This window comes from Molothrus ater, chromosome 2 (genome assembly GCF_012460135.2).
Source record: "Molothrus ater isolate BHLD 08-10-18 breed brown headed cowbird chromosome 2, BPBGC_Mater_1.1, whole genome shotgun sequence".
Taxonomy (NCBI): Eukaryota; Metazoa; Chordata; class Aves; order Passeriformes; family Icteridae; genus Molothrus; species Molothrus ater.
In genome coordinates, this window is record NC_050479.2 from 3,646,062 (window position 1) to 3,663,208 (window position 17,147).

Below are 17,147 nucleotides of genomic sequence, written 5' to 3' on the forward strand. Positions count from 1 at the left end.
ACACACAAATCCAAATGGTTTTTGTCATGCTGAAGGGAACTGGAAGATTCTTGTTAAAAGATTAAAAAAAAAAAAATTAAAAAAGAATAATGGATGTATTTTTATCTCTAAGTATGTGATTTGGAGACTTCAGTGATGCCTCAGGTTTTGGCTTTTATATTTTTCAGGTTCTGTGCTGCTTTAGTGTGTGGGGCTGGGCTTCGTATTATGGGATGGTGAGCTCTGTGCACAGAGCAGGGAGACAAAACAATTCCTGCTCCAGCTGGGCACCAAGGACAAATGATCCAAATCTCAGCCCCAGAGCACAAACCCCGTGGGCTGGAGAGAGAAAAACAAGCAGGGTGGGACTGCAGGGGCTAAAGCTGCAATGGGACAATGAACTGCAAGATGCAAATGGAGCAGAACTGATCCCAGGGACAGACCCCGTGCCCGGCCGTGCATTTTGGGGCCATTTTGGTTCATCTTGGGTGCAGCCCTGGCTGGGCTCTGGTGCTGCCCAAGGTGCATCCATGGAGGCCTTTGAATCAATCCCTGCTTTATTCTGTAGCTCTGCCCAGCCTCTGCTCTGGGGCAGCCTGCACAAGGCATCAGTTCTGGAGGATTATGTGTCTTGTAGAAAACACAGAGAATACAAGAATTACTTTTAAAATGGTTATTTCTGCTACTGTTTTCACAGAATCAGAGTCATTTAGGCTGAAAAAGACCTCCAAGATCCAGCATTTAACCAGTGATCACCTTGTCAACCAGACCAGAGCACTGAGTGCCACACTCCAGTGGTTTCCCAAACACTTCCCAGTGGAAGGAATTGTGGTGTGACAAAAGGGCTCCTCTGAACTATGTCAGACAGCTCTGAGGCCAGTGAGGCTCTAAAAAGCATTTTTCCTAGAGCTGAGTGCATGTAATTAAATGTATAATTATGTAAAAAAAATTTTTTCATCTATATTATATAATTACATAATTAGAACTCCAAAGACAAGGTTAGGAAAGTATCTTGTTTAAATGTGTAAAGAAGGGACAGGGGAAACCAGTTTGAATAATGGTACAATACTTACTTTGCAAAAAGTAAGGAATGCAAAAATAACTTATATTGGCAAACATTTGCAAAAAATTCTGTTGTATACATTTTGCATGTTATTAATGATCTTTTCCTTTTAAAGCGAAAGGCTTTGCAATTAAATCACAGGAGCAGCAGTGTTTTAGTGAGTAAAAATAACCAGGTATCACAATGTTAAAGGAATCTCAGTCCCCAGAATTATACTGAAGTTAAAACCTGTTTCAGTATTTCACACAGCACAATAAAAACAGAGACAGAACAATTATTGAAGAATTATCAGCAGTTCTAACCTCTCCTGGGTGTTCCCTCCCCGTTTTGGGGGCCACTTGGAGCAGATTCTTGATCAGCTCCAGTTCTCTGATCCTGTTCCAGCTGCAGCTGTCTGATCATCCCATCCAGAATGCTGGGCTCCAAGCCTGGCTCATCCTGGTCAACTGTCTGCTGGCCAATCACCTGCTCAACAACTTCTCCATCACCTTGCAAGTGTAAAACAGATCAAATCAATCAACTTAATCCAATTCTTTATTCCAAGTAAGACATGTATGCAATGTACAATCAAATGGTTTGTGAACATCACTGCCCACAGAAAAGATCTGCAAGTCCATTTGAACAACTGATTTCTTCTGCTTGTTTGAATTGTATTCCGTGTAGGACCTTCCAGCATCTCTAGTGAGCATAAATGCAAAATAATAAGTGAAAAAAAGAGTATTTTTAAATTGCTGATGCCCCCTTAGGAACTAGTGAATAACCTACTTCTAGTGACATTCTTACTTGTTGCTACATGTCCAAGCTGAGGACTCAAATGTTCAATGAAATTATCCCAGTTATTTATTCCAAGTAAGACACTTATGGGATGTACAATCAAATGGTTTGTGAACATCACTACCCACAGAAAATAACTGCAACATCCATTTGAAAAACTGATTTTTTTTTGCTTAAATTGTATTCCCTGTAAGACCTTCCAGCATCTCTAGTGAACATAAATACAAAATATCAAGTGAAAAAAAAGGTATTTTTAAATTGCTGATGCCCCCTTAGGAGCTAGTGAATAACCTTCTGAATGTGGAGCTGTAGTGACATTCTTACTTGTTGCTACATATCCAAGCTGAGGAATCAAATGTTCATCTGCACAATTCTCTCTTCCTGGCACCAATCTTTGATATTTTGTGGGATGAGGGTTTCCATCCACATCCACTAGGAAGGGAGGGGGCATGAGGTGAGGGGCCTGCTGGGTCTGCTCATCCAGCACGTAGTTGTTGGAGTCTCGGATCAGCGGCCGGTAGTCAGTGTGGAAGAACATCTGATCAGGAATCTAAAAGGAAATTTCATTTTTATGGTAGCAATTAGGAAAAAAGAATATGCTAAAGAACAAAGAACAAGCACTAAAGTCCCTAAAATCTACTTAAAGGTAGAAGAAAGGTCAAGTTCCCAGTTAGAAAGAAGATTTATGGGTAACTTGAGTTAACCTGGATGGGTTTTGCAGTAGTGCAGCTTTCAAAACTTTTTTTTTTTTCAAAACTTTTGCAGGCAACAAAATTCTTTCAGAAAACAAAAAGCTGAAGTAATTTGATGCAAAAGTACCCTTTTACACTCTTTTTTCTCTCTCATTCTGCATTTTTCCCCTACAATTATTAGAGTCACTCAGAGTAGGAATGGACCCACAAGGGTCACCAAGCCCAACTCGTGAGTGGCCCCAAAAGTTTCCTCGCAAGGAAATCTTTGGCTAAAGCTCCACAGCAGCTGAAATTCAAGTTTTCCTAATCATGATTTCATTCTTAATTTATATCCACCTGAAGTTTTTTTCTACAACTGGAAGTCCATGAGGGGGAAGGAAAATGGTTACATAACTATTAGAGCACAGTCAGAATGTTTGCTTCCAGCAGGGATGGCAAAGATGAAGGGAACAAGTTTCAATTTCAGCTGAGAATGCAGAGCGAGGAAAAAATAATTCTCTAAAATGACACACATGGAATCAGCATTGCAATCCAAAGAAAAAATGGAGGGTAAGTAAAGAAAAGAAGAAATGTGCATTTATCAAAACAAAAAGGAAGCAGGTTGATAAATTCAAAAATTGAGGATAGGTTAAATTGTTGGATCAATAATTTACTTTTGCTCAATTTAATCAACTACAGTAAATTTGGGCTTGAGTGAGGAAAGGCCTAAAGAACTGCAGGATAAACCAGCAGAAATTAGAAACAGCAGCATTTTTGAGGTTGAACAATGAAGGTGAATTGGCTGTCTCCAAGATGAAAATGTATTCCAGGAACATTCCTGGGAGCTACTCCCATGGGAATGTTAAGACTTTGGGTTTTTTCTGCTGTGCCAGGGTCATATAAGCAAGACAATTTACAGACATCAAGGAATCCATTACATTTAGATCTTCTAACCACACAAGTTATTTTTTACATATAAACTTTTAAATTAATTAATGTAATCATGTAATTTTAGTTAGAAACTCCATACAGAGATCTGATAAAAAGCTCAACTCACCTTTTCATAAGGCCTGCTACAGCCAAAGCCAAATATCAGCAGATGCCCATGAGAATCTGTGCATGCAAAATGCTGCCCATCTGGTGAAAATTTACAGTCAAAAACAGCTCCATGACCCTGGCCTTCAATCTGGGTTGAAGAAAAAAAAAAGTCAAGATTATTGGACCATTTTTTCAGAGTAAACCATAAGCATCAAAAATTAATTACTCCATGCATTTCCCTAACCATCTCCAATTAAGGTCCAAATAATTTTGTTACTTCAGTATATTTTTTCCCCTTGAATTTAAGTCCTGAACCAATTCTAAAATATGCACTAGAAGGTATGAAAAGTTACTGTTCAGAGAATAAAATAAAGAAATAAACATGTTTTTCTGAGGCTTTTTAGCTGTCAGCACACTGCTTGAAATAAACTGCAGCTAATATAGACTGGTTTTGGTAAACAACTTTCTAGACAAGAAAAAGAACTTAAGAATAAAAGAAAGAAGTTGTTCTTTATTTTAAGAACTTAAAAATAAAAACAAATGCTATTTGCTGTTGACTGAGCAGGGAAAAAGGATGAAAAATTTATAGGAAATTAGATCAGAACCTAAGTCTCAGAGAAAATAACCTAATTTAAAGCATTAATGATGAGCTGTCAAATGGAGCCCCCAATGCCAATGGATATTAAGATTATCATTTTTAAGCCTGTGGAAAATACAAATGTCTTGAAACAATGGCCTGAAACAGAGCCTTTTAGATGGCACCTCAGTTGAGGAAAACAATTCATATGAATGAAGTGCACAACAATCTTCAGTAAAAAAAGAGTGCAAAATCTGCAATAAGCAAGAAACTCTAAGGTAAAAAGCTCTAAGGAAATAAAATCAATTAATAAATTTTGCTGGTTAAGGTTTTCCTGTCTGCTTGGGGTTTTTTTCCCCTAAAGGTGTGAATGTTAATGGCAGTTCCTTCAGCTGGTAGTGACCACACTGCTGTGAATAAATGGTGTTTAAAGAGGCTCTCACCATGTTAAAATAATGCTTTGTTTTGGTGCCTTTGGTGATGTCCCAGATGAAGATGTTGCCATCATGGCCTGCAGACAGCATTATCCTGCAATCAAAGGGATGGGTCTCCAAGACAAACACTTCATCTGCATGGCCCTGCAATGGAAAATTGCACATCTCAGGGAAACAGGGAAATCCACAGCAGCAGGGCATTCACAACAGAGCCCACAGCCTGTGCTGTCCTCTCTGGAAAACTCAACCCCAGGCAGCCACAAAGATCTGAACATTCCAAAGGTAAAAATTTTCTAGATTCTAGCAAGAGCTGTAGAAATATGAAGTTTTAGCCAAAGGATGGTGAATTATTCAATGGGTGAGTTACTGCACAAGAATTTTATTTATTCCACATTTATTTGTTCTTTTATTGACAGGGAAAGTCCAAATCTGGAAGAAGCAGCAAATTTTGGTTAAAAGAATTTCAAGGAACACCCCACTTGCTGTGCCATCCATACAGAGCTTTCAAGACTAATCAGCTCTAATTATAAATTCAGCATGCACATGTCACTGCAATCCCAGGAAAAAATCTTCCAAAAGCAAGGAAAATCCCATACCACCAAGTCATGGAGCAACTGCCCTGTGCTGGAATTCCAAACTTTGAGCAGGTGATTATTCACAGCTGTAACAACATAGTTGTCATTTTGGTTCCAAGCTATCATGGTTACTTTAGGCTTCATGAATTTGTCTTCTTCTGCACAAGTGTCACTATTTGAAAAAAGTCAAACAGGTCAGAGATGTAGTTTATATTTTAATTAGCCCATTTCTGTAGCAAAATACAATCATCAGACAACAGAAAGGAAGTGAAGAATTAAATGTGGGTTGAAATTTTTGTCCACAAAATGCTTCATTTAAAGCAAATGTGGATTTTTAAAATTTAAAGGACTTGATAATCTCTTTCCCATTTGAGATGCAAGGCAAAAAGGCTTTCCTTTTTCATGGACTCTTGGCTCCTCTACAATGAGAGTCCTAACATAAATCCTGCAAAACTGTGGACTTTTTACAGCCAGCTTTTCCAACTAACTGATTCCCAAGCCAACCTCTACATTAGCTAAGCATTTTTTGATGAGTCCCAACAGAAAGACAGTAAAGATAACATTTTATTTTAACCTCAATCTATTTCCTTATTCTCTCCCTAAAACACATTTATAGGATACTGTAACACTGCCCCTCAGCCTTTTTCCAGTCAATCCAAGGAATAAGTTTTCCTTGAAACACCCTCACATGGGATTATCTTTATTCCACTTGCAAAGACTCTCAACTACAAAGCCACAGTCAAATCTCAACTATTAATAACTCCTCCTTTGTAAAATCAGGTTTCTTTCATGGTCTTTGTCATCACAGGAAAGCCTGAAATCACCCTCCAATCAGATGGGTACCCAATGTGTGGCTTTTTATTTCATCACCTACAAATGATTTAATCAAAATCTCATTTAATCACCTACAAATGAATTTCTGTTCAGTGTCTGTGGAAGGTTACTGAGCTTCTGTACTCCTGTAAATCATTCCCCCTTCAGGTTTACCCAACACCATAAAATAATCTGATTTTTATCTGTAATAATATTATTCAGACTGGGTGCCACCAGCATTTCATTAATTCACTTTTTTAAAAGCAGAAAATGAGAGCAGTCAGCAAGATCAGTCCTTGAGGAAAGCCACCTACTCGATGTCATGACCTCTCCTGCAAATAGGTCACCACCTACTTTATTTCTACTAATCTAAAAATATTTCTCCCTTGACACACCAGGTGTCAGACTAAAACCCAGAGAGAGAAGTTAGATTCTTTCTGTTCACTTCTTTCCCTGAAAAGAGGCAATAAAACTAACTTGGTACAGAGTACATCTGAGAGCTTTCTGAACACTTAGGAATTTATGAAAGCACTGAAACTCAGCAATTATTACATCACCAGAACACTCAACTCACCCCTCCCAAGACCACAGAACTTGACCAGAATTCTGCTCTCACTCTCACATTTGAGCAATTGAGTTTTTCAATCCTCCTGAATTTACACAAAGGAAAGCACGAAGTGAACACTTGACCTACCCCAGCAGTCGATCAGACATATCCAACAAAATGCTCCTCCACTCTGCCTGCTCGAAACGCCAGATCCGAGCTGTCCCATCTCTGCTGCCGCTTATGAACCTGAACAAGGGTTAAAAATTCGTTCATTTATCCTCCAAAACATCTGCTTCAAAGGATACACAGAGTTAGACACCACCACAACAGAGATTTTGCACTGGAAGATTGATAGAAGTGAAATCTTCAATTTTGTGTTCAAGAGAATTCTTTCCGTTCTTTCCAGAAAAGCAGGAAGGAGTTTTTCTGAACTTGAGAACTGAATAAAGGTGTCAAAATATGAAGAACAGAGAAACAAGTTCCAAAGTTGAACTCAATTCACAAATTCATCCTCAACTCCTCCTCAGTTCAGGATTTCAATGTATTTTAATTGCAGAGTTTCAGACACTGAAGTAGAGACAATATCAGATGAAAAGGTTCTAATTTATTTTTGACCATTTTCACTGCATTTTTCCTATTTCCTATACAATACTCAGTGAAATTGAAAGGAAAGGAGGAAATCAGATGAAAAGGTTCTAATTTATTTTTGACCATTTTCACTGCATTTTTCCTATTTCCTATACAATACTCAGTGAAATTGAAAGGAAAGGAGGAAATCAGATGAAAAGGTTCTAATTTATTTTTGACTATTTTCACTGCATTTTTCCTATACAAAACTCAGTGAAATTGAAAGGAAAGGAGGAGGAAAAGGAGATTTATGAGGCCACAAACATATTGGGAACATGAAAAACTGGTAAAATTCCTCCAGGTAAATAAAACCCCAGCCAGGCAAGAGGTATCACCTAACACAGATCAACAGAAACTGCAACAGCTGAAGCTTAATCATGCTCCTGCATCAGTTCAAAATTTCCCTTCTGAATAAGGAGATTTTTCTTTACTTGGAACATCCAGTAATAGATTCTTAATTCCAAAATTATGTATTTTTTGGCCATATTTCAGCATTTTTCAACATACCTGTCCCCACCATTAGAAAACTGAATGCTGTCAACTTTGTCCTGTAAGAAAAAGTAGAGCTTGTTAGAAATTTTGTTTTTTAAACAGGAAATATATTTTTTGATAATTTTGAATTTAGTAAATCTGAAATAATGAAAAAATAAAATGTTGTGTTATTTTTAAGAGTTTTAACTGCATGGCAAATCAAGTCCAAACACTGTCCAGAATTCACTAACCATTAATGTATCTGAAATGCATCTTTTAGAAACTGCCTGAATTAAACATGAATGATTTAACAGATTAACTACCCTGACTGACAACTGAATGATATCTAGATATATTTCCAGTACCATAAGTCAACTACATTGGTGAGGAATATGTTGCTCCAACTCCTACTTACACTTTTCTTAAAAAAATAAATAATAATTCACCTTTATCACAATAAAAACTACAGAAAAGCAGATGCCACACTTTGTCTCAGAGTGGAAAAGTCTCCCCTACATAAAAAAAATCAGAACTGATCAAGCCTTATCAATGCAACAAAAATAAAGTCAGATTTTCTAGGAGAGGAAACATTAATGCAAACAAAATTAATTAAGAGCATTTCTAAAAACCCACTCAAAAAATCATCTTGTAATTTCAGTATTGCTTCAAATGATTAATTAACTAATTACTTACAGCATGACTTTCCAATTCTGCTATTTTCTCAGGTGTTTCAGAGCCAAAAAAATACATCCTGATGACGTGGTCAGTGCTGCCAGTTGCTAAAAACATCCCACCTGTAAAAATCAAGCAATAATTAACCTGCTGTGGAAGAAATGAAAACAGGTCACCACCATTTCTCAGAGACCTGGTTTAAATAAAAAAACCCCACAACTGTTTGGAGAATGGCACATTTTTATGCTCTTCCACTGACACACATATGTGGAAGGAAATCCCTTTCTTGCCCCAGAAAATGTTCTCAGCCATAGTAAAAATAAATTGGTGTTACAAAGGTTTTTAAAATCTATCTTTAGAGCAATAGTGGAACTTTTAACATTAAACTGCACAGAGAAGCCTTCACTGGTGGGGAATATGGCTCTGGATAATCAGAATTCTGTAGATGACTCTCACTGTAGTCTGTGCCAGTGAAGTGCACCAGAATCAGGCTGAAATGTGAGTAAACCAGTCAAGTGAAGCACACAGTGTAAGCACACCAGTATTTAGCTGAGGGGGCAGAAATTCCAAGCTCTGCCTCTAAGTGCTGTCAAAAAAACCTCAAAAACCAACCAAGCAAAATGTCAAATCCAGCCTCCCAACACAAGCCAGGGCTCTATCCTGACAATGTTAACAAGCTACACTTGGATTTGCTTTTGATTCTGAAATTCACATGAACTGAGCGAAAGGAAACTGCAAGGCAGGAGGGAAGCACACTGAAGATCCATCTCTGCATCCTTAAGAGAGGAAGATCTTGATGGGATCTTCATCCCTGGCACTGGCTCAGGAGCTGCTGCTGGCAGGACCCACCTGCACTGCTGGTGACTACGGGATGTCATTTTGCCAACCTTTGACATTGCATAAGGGAATTAAACAAAAATAAAAACTCCACTAAAGATGGATAGAAGAAAACCCCAGACAGGAGGTGGCTTTTACCTCTGTGCAATCGCCAATGTCTTCAACAGTTTTTCACTGTCAGCTAAGGGAAGCCCCATGATTTAATTAATTATGGCACAGCTAACAGTGCACATCTGTGCAATTGTTTACTCCCAGCTGCAGGGTTTGTCCATTTTAAAGCTGTCACAATCAAGTGTTACAAGAGAGGAAAGAAGAAATCACAAGGCTGAGCTGCACCTGACTTACCCACACTGAAGGAAGAACAAAGCATCTGAACCCCTGGCCTGGGCTTCTCTGTGAACTTCACTGGCTTGGTGCTTAAAAAGAGAAGATGTTTGAAATAGGTCACACCACCCAAAACTTGGCTTTTAGCAACATCTCAAAGCATAAAGGGATGTTTCTTAAAACATGGATCATTTTATACCATGATGTGGCACAACAGCAGACACACACTGAGCTCTTCTTGGTAGTAATTATAATTATCTTTTGGGTACAAGCAAAGAGTAATCACATGCTGAACATTCCAGACTATGCTGCATGCAAGTTCTGTAAGAAACATCCTAAACCTACAGGATTGTTGGAAAACCAACAGCACCACCAACTTTTATTACATTTTCCAACATATTTACATTTCCAGCCAGTCCTGCTGTCCTACATTTGTACTTTTAGTGAAGAAAGAAATTACATAATGTATTTCCCAACTAATCTCCCAAGTTAATGGAAGAACACTAATTTGTAAAGGATACAGTTGGTGATGGTGCTTTAAAATAACTACTGAATGCATGATCTGCACAGCATTTTTATAACCCCAAAGACCCAGTGGAGTAAAAACCACCTGATTTATTCTACTCAAGCCCAGCATGGCATAAAGGTTAAGCAGCAAACCATTCACATACTTGAATTTCATGGAATCTGTATCCCACTGCCAAAAGCAAACAGTTCCATCAGCCCCAGTGGAGACCATGTACCTCAGGGAGCCTTTCACCATGGGACTGAACTGCAGGGAGGGAAGCAAAAATCACACACACAAACAGAGATTTAACAATTGTCCATCAACCTCTCAAAAAAGTGAATGTAAAATCTTGATTTATTTTGGATTTTTCACCTCAGGCTGCTGGAGCAGCTGTTGGTAAGTAATTTTTAGTGTTTACAAAGAATACCTCCCATAATTTAAGGTAAGTTTGTGGTCTGTGTTTCAATTACTGTGTTAAAAAAACCCCAATTCCTTCAGTGGTTTGGGTTTGATGTTTTCACTGACCACAATCATTCACTGAAAATCCTGTCAATGAATAAAATAATGAGCACAGCAGACTGAAAAAAGGGAAGTTGGAATAGACAGGTGTAGTTTAAAAACAATTAAGCAGAGCATGAGATGTGAGATAGCTTGAATGTGTAGCTTAGCATTATATGTAATTTTATAGGAATTTTATGGAAGTTCCTCAGAAATAGTTCTTCAAGACATGGATTTATTGCTATGCACAGAGCAGAAAACTTTACAGGCACAACTTGTTTAAACTGTTCACCAATTACTAGCATTGGAAAGTCATATAAATTGTACATAGCGCAATTATGGTATTGTTAAGAAATCTTAAATTAAAAAACCCACACACTGCAATAAAAGAAGTACCACAAGTATTTAGACATTAAAAAACCAAACTAAAAAATGCAATGAATGCCACAGAAAGTGCAGGTATGAAGATTACTCTCTGAGGCAGCGTTTTTGAGAAAAAAATTCAAAATTATTTGTACTGAGCTCCACAAGCCACTTTTCAGCCCTCAAGACAAGCTGTTGGTCTCACTGGAAAACACCCCAAACCTGGATAATGAGCTGCTAATTTCTGTGTCAATTAAGGAATTTAAAACCAGACTGAATCCAAAGGACCAGCAAGAGCACATCATGCATCAAACTACCTTCAAACTTAAATACACAGGACATCTTTGTCCTTCTGAAATAACTCCTATTTTGGAGATTAAAACAAATACCCACACCTCAAAAGTTGTAGGAATAATATACAGGATCAGAAAACATTCCCACAGAAGAGCAAATCATGTCTCCAGTAAGAAACAACAGGAGGACAGGATAACTCCCAGAAATTGCCTTTTGCTCCAACAACCCAAGTATTATACACAGTGATCTTGAAGTGAAAAAGTTCCTGTCATTATCTTCAGTTAAATACTTAGAAATTCCAGAGAGACAAGGAATTTACTTGCTTTTAAGCAGGTTTATCCTGTGATTTGACTTTGTTTTGACATGAATATTTACACATTCAGATTTCACTACTCCCATAGGCAGCCACAGAGAAATAATTTCAGTTTTTAATATTCAGGAGCACTTCAAAAACCCCATACCTGCAGTGAGGTAATGGACCCCGTGTGCCCATGGAGGACAGCAACTGGTGCACAAGTCCTCAGACACCAGACTCTGATCATCTTGTCACAGCTGCCAGCTGCAATCATGGTGTTCTCATAGTTCACAGCCATGTCAGAGATCTCTGCTGAATGTCCTCGTAAGGTGGCAAATAATCTGCCATTGTGGGTGGACCAGATCTTCACCAGACAGTCATCTGAGCCCTAGAGAGAAATATTCATGAAGGACAACTTCTGACATGCTTCTGACCCTTAATTACAGCAAATTGTTCCACTTGAGCAGAGTGAGGGAGCTGCATTTTCCCAGTATTGAGATTTATCTCCAGAAGCTTCAGCACAACACCCATTTCCAAGCTCTTTTCCTTGCATCATCTAAAACTATATTCAGATACTGGATTTATCTCATCAACTTACAGTAAATATTCTGTGTCCAGTCCTGTCAAATGCAACACAATACACAGAAGAGAGATGGCCAAGGATCCTCCTGTGCATCTTGACATGCTGGTACATAGTCCCTGGGAATGAGGTGCTGAACTTGGCATATCCAGTCAATTGCTTTGCTCGATGCACCTCCACTGGAACACAGAGCAATCACATCAAACAGGTCTGTTCTAAAACTTGGGTTTATTCAATTATCACTAATATTAAAAAGCCACCAGAAATTACTGTCAGATTGCATCAAGTCAGGCTTTGTGGTATCTGCAATTTTCTCTGTGTATTTTAGGTGTGCTCAGCAGCAGTGGGGAGAGGTGAGAGGAGCTTACCAAGGTTTGGGGGGGTGCCATAGTTCACAGGCATTTCAGGGGGTCTGCCTCGATGCAGAGCAGCAAATGCAGAGCCCTTCCAAACAGTGTTCCTGCAATCTGCAAAAACAGCTGAAGGTTATCAGAAATACTTTCTAAAAATGCCAAGAGAGCTGCAGCTCCAAAACACAGCAAAGAGCCCATCTAGACTGCTCTCAGACACAGGACTGAACCCACTAAAAAACCAGGCACCAACTGCCCCAAAACCTTCCATAAACAACAAAAGTTAAAGAGAAAAATACATTTAGTAGCAACAGAAGGAGAAAAAATCAACACAACCAACCACCAAACTTTGAAATTACTCTTAAATCATGGTACCCCTGTAGTTCACGTGACACAAAACTAAAATTCCAACTGATTTTTAACGTTTTCCTGAATATTTATACAGAAATGTAATGAGCAGTTAATAATAGGAAGTTATTTCATAAGATGATCTCAAGAACCTTTCAGTAACTAAAGGGGATTTACAAGAAAGCTGGAGAGGAATTTTTCACAAAGGCTTGGAGTGAAAGGACAAGGGGGAAGTAGGACAAGTTTAGATGGGATGTTAGGAAGAATTTTTTCCCTGTGAGGGTGGGGAAGGAATTCCCAGAGCAGCTGGGGCTGCCCCTGGATCCCTGGCAGTGCCCAAGGCCAGGTTGGACACTGGGGCTGGAGCAGCCTGGGACAGTGGGAGGTGTCCCTGCCATGGCAGGGGGTGGATTGGGATGAGATTTAAGGTCCCTTCCAACCCAAACCATTCTGGGATTTTCTGGGACTTCACTTCCAAAGTGTCACTTGTGCCTTTCTCACACTCTTCCCCAAATCCTAAATCTGTCCAATGCCAAAGAATCAGCCCCACTTCAAACAGAGAACAGATCCTACCTTTTGCTGTCCGTAGCAAGGACTGTCTCCCTGCCCCAAGTAAGGAATTGACTCTGGAAATGCTGGGTGGGATCTCCTTATCCAGGATAGGGCCAATACGTTTGCAAATTTGTAATAAATGATCAGGAGCCACATGTTTGTTGGACAGCACCTGACAGAAATTCAAAGTTTAAAAATTAGGTTGGTACACCCAGAACAGATGGATCTAAAAGCATCAATATGCACAGGTATATTTGATAATTTTTTTAAAGTTCAACTTACAGAGAAAAATCAATTCTGTTAAGCTCTGATCTAGTAAATTCAGTGGGTACTCTGCAAGCAAGGGAGAGCTGTAATAAAAATAACTGGAGTAAAGTGACTCCTGCACATCAGTATTTTATTACTTGAAGCTTGCAGGAATCACCCCTGTGGCACCCTACACTGAGTGTCCTTCCCCAATTCACCCTGTGATTTGTACTAAAAATAAGAAATTAAATACAAACCCTCAGAACTGAAGATCATGCAGAATGTGGTTGCAATCAAGCCCAAGAATTTATGCAGCTACTCCTGGTAGCTGTTCAGTGAACTGCAAACCAGCAGGTTTGAGTACAATCTCTCTGGAAACAGTTTCCTTGAAGAACCAGTACCACAAAACCTAAGCCTGCCCTACTTCCTTAAACCAAAGGATCAAACCATTCCTCCCTACATTCAGGAATGATCCCACACTATCTGCATCAAGCAACCTAAAAAAAAACCACACCCCCACACACACTCAGATGTCTCAGACAAGAACAGATGTGTGCTGGTTTTGATGATTTTTCCCCCTTTTCTTTCTGGGAGTTCAATCTAAAAAATCCTTATTCTTATTGAGACAACCACAATAATGCAGAAGTTAAAGACACAAAGGAAGAGTTTAAACAGCTTTGAGTAGAGAAACCATCAGAATCATAAATTCAAGCGTTGGGGAGGTGTGAAGCAGCTGGGATTGACAGCCCCACACTTCCTGCAGTGTGACCTGGCCATGAAGAAACCAGTCAGCCCCAGCAGCAGCCCCAGAATTCCCAGGCAATCCCGGCAGGAGAGGCCACACCAGCTCAGGAATGTGGCCTCCTGCCCAGGTGCCTGAGAACACAGGCAGAACGAGCTGGTGCTGCTGATGCTGCTCCCTTGAAGGGCTGAGCTGGGATGAGCAAAGTGTCCCAACAGGGCTGCTCTGCTCACACAACAGTGGGAATTAAAATAAAAATAAAATACCACACACTGCCAGAAAGTTGCCCAAAAGCACACAGAGCATTCAGAAAGTACAATTTAAGTCACAGCCTTGCACTTGTTTTTAATAATAAAATCCAGGTGTAAAGCTTGTGGGGCACAGGTTGTGCTGCTGGCAGGGTAGGAGGAGATAACATCACTAAAATAGTTCCCACTACCCCACAGGCAAATCTGCCCAAGCAAATCAGCCCATCAGATGCTTAAGGTTGATTATAAGAAACATTCTGGTGGCCCAAAGACTACAAAATGCAGTTTGACAGAATTTCCTTATCAATTTTGACTCTGGAATTGGTACAGAGCAGTACCAGCCACCAGACCCAGGACAGAAAGGTCAGCCTGCTTTCTGCCAAACACCAAAACCCTTTTTGTTTGCATGCCATCAGCAAGAAGTATATTTTCTAACAGATTTTCTAAATGCAGCCCTTGCACACAAAACCTTGCAGTCCCTTTCTTTTTGAAGTAGTTTTGCTGAGATTTTGGAAGGAACAGTTTCTTTTAAAGATTTGCAATTCCATGCTGAGCAAAGTGGAATAGAAATAATTACACCACATGACTGATTTGTCTGTGGTCCCTGCAAATTCAGAGTGAGACCAGGGGGACAAGAGGTTCCCAGAGCCCCTCAAAAAACAGAAACTAAAACTCTGAGAAGATGAATTTAGATGTTCTGAAACACTATTGCCCTGAGCAGAGATTTCCTTTAAATTGTGCAGGAAGAGAGAAGTAGAAGCAGCACATGTTAAAGAATTAGTTTGATACTTGTATATGCAGAATAATCACAGTTTAAAAGCAGCCCTGAAATCAGAAAAACACATACATGGGATCTCCCAACACCCTGCTTTTTACCAGAAGAAATGGGGTAAGAAATCAACAATGAAGCAACAAAAAAAAACCTCCCAACAATTCTTTCTAAGCTTAATCCTACTTTCATCTTGCCTAAATTCAAGTCAGAGCTTGAAAATATTCCTGTTTAGCAAGGCCAGGCTTCTTAGTGACTTAAAAAAACTGATCTAAAACCTTCCTTGCTCAACTGACCACAACGACAAATAAGAAATGGAATCACAATTATCATTTCAAGCAATGCTCACATAATTAAGAAAGTGTTTTAAACAACACTTCATTCCTTCTCTATGCAAATGTGATCCTGAGATCTTTAAGTGCTTCACAAGAGGGAGTTCACAGCAACAATCAGTCAATTAACCCGAAATGCCTGAGCCTTAGGTGGGAAAACGCAAGGACAAACAACTCTTTAAAGAAAACACTATCAAATAAAATAAAGCAGGACAAAAACCACACAGGGCAGGGCAGGCACTACCAGGCCATCACCCACTGGCATTCAAACTCTCTGCCACTTAAGAAGCAGCAAAATTAAGTCCCAAAACACAGCTCTGCCTTCTGTAAGAAACAATTCAGAACACACCACACCAGTCGAGGAAGGGAAGAAAGTAAATTTTGTGGAGAGATCATCCCCATCTTTGCAGCACTTTAGAAACAACCATGACCAGCGAGGAGCCAGCGATGTGAGCACATTCACAGTCACCACAAAGTGCCAACCCTCGGTTTCTGAACAGCGATTTCATTTCCTAATCTGTTGGAGGGGGCTGAAAGAAACCAACCAGAAAATAAATACCGACAAATCACAACGTGCCTCACAACCTGGTCCCTGAAACTCCGAAATGAAACCTCGCTGGAGATTGGCTCCTGCCTGCATGTAGGCAGTGGCATGTACCACTGCACAACGCCAAGCTCCACCTCTGCTATGTAAACAATATCCTCAATTTAAACCACCGCTTGTGTTTTTGTTAGTCTGATGTAAAGAAATTAAAGGCCCTTTCTAAAGTAATTCCAGTGTTCACAGGCAGGATGGTACAGGAAGGTGAAGATTTGGGCCTGCTCTTAAAGGTAGAGGGGGTCTAACATCAATGTCATCACCGTAAATAAAAGGGGTTTTTTTAAAGAGAAAAGTCTCACCAATTCTTCATAACTCCTATAATGCTCATTTCCTTGCCAATCCAACCTTTTGGGAAGCAACTAAATAAAGGAAAAACAAACAGAAAAACCGTGAGCGGTTAAAGGGGAAAGGAGGGATTACAGACCACATCCAAAACAATGTGTGTCGAGGGGGGGAAAAGTTGAGACAGCGGCAGAAACTTGAATGACTTGCAAAGGAAACTTTTGACTACAGCAAGATTTCATCAGAGCCCACACAGACCTGGTGCTGCTCCAGCTCCTGCACCAGCACCTGCAGAGGGAAAGGGGAAAAACACAAAGTCAGGGACAAGGCACGATCCGGCTCCCCCAGAGCGGGGGGCGCGGCTGCTCCCACCTCCCCCCGGCCCTCAGCGGGCAGCGCGGGGTGCCCGCGCCCGGTGAGCCCCGCACTCACCTTCAGCGCTCTCCGGCAGGGCCCGGTGCTCAGGAACCGGGCGATGAGGAAGTAAAGCTCTGTAAGAGACACGGCAAGAGACACGGGGGATGAGCCAGGGGGCGGCCGTGACCCATCCTTAGGGGGGGGGCAGGAAGATGGCGGCACCGGCGGCACCTCCTCACCCCGGCCCGCGGTGTTACCTGATTCAATGAGCGGCAGCGACGCGCCGGAGCTGGAAGAGGCCGCAGGCTCGGCCATGGCGGGCTGAGGGCGGCGGGCCCGGCTCGGCACGGCGCTGTCAGCGCCTCCCCTCCTCCCTCCCT

General features: G+C 40.4%; 1 protein-coding gene across 1 annotated transcript in view; it reads right to left on the reverse strand.

The window, feature by feature from the left end:
• BRWD1 (bromodomain and WD repeat domain containing 1) overlaps positions 1-17,097 on the reverse strand; it is a 45,010-nt gene extending 27,913 nt beyond the window's left edge. The window contains exons 1-18 of the mRNA XM_036382965.2: positions 17,025-17,097; positions 16,843-16,901; positions 16,669-16,698; positions 16,428-16,487; positions 13,212-13,362; positions 12,309-12,407; positions 11,959-12,119; positions 11,527-11,748; positions 10,074-10,174; positions 9,424-9,494; positions 8,263-8,363; positions 7,606-7,646; positions 6,619-6,717; positions 5,133-5,283; positions 4,546-4,680; positions 3,545-3,673; positions 2,141-2,366; positions 1,345-1,530 (exon numbers count right to left, since the gene is read on the reverse strand). Of these exons, the coding sequence (XP_036238858.1) occupies positions 1,345-1,530; positions 2,141-2,366; positions 3,545-3,673; positions 4,546-4,680; positions 5,133-5,283; positions 6,619-6,717; positions 7,606-7,646; positions 8,263-8,363; positions 9,424-9,494; positions 10,074-10,174; positions 11,527-11,748; positions 11,959-12,119; positions 12,309-12,407; positions 13,212-13,362; positions 16,428-16,487; positions 16,669-16,698; positions 16,843-16,901; positions 17,025-17,082 (2,080 nt within the window). The 5' untranslated portion in view covers positions 17,083-17,097. The remainder of the gene's footprint in view (positions 1-1,344; positions 1,531-2,140; positions 2,367-3,544; positions 3,674-4,545; positions 4,681-5,132; positions 5,284-6,618; positions 6,718-7,605; positions 7,647-8,262; positions 8,364-9,423; positions 9,495-10,073; positions 10,175-11,526; positions 11,749-11,958; positions 12,120-12,308; positions 12,408-13,211; positions 13,363-16,427; positions 16,488-16,668; positions 16,699-16,842; positions 16,902-17,024) is intronic.
• Positions 17,098-17,147: the final 50 nt, after the last annotated feature.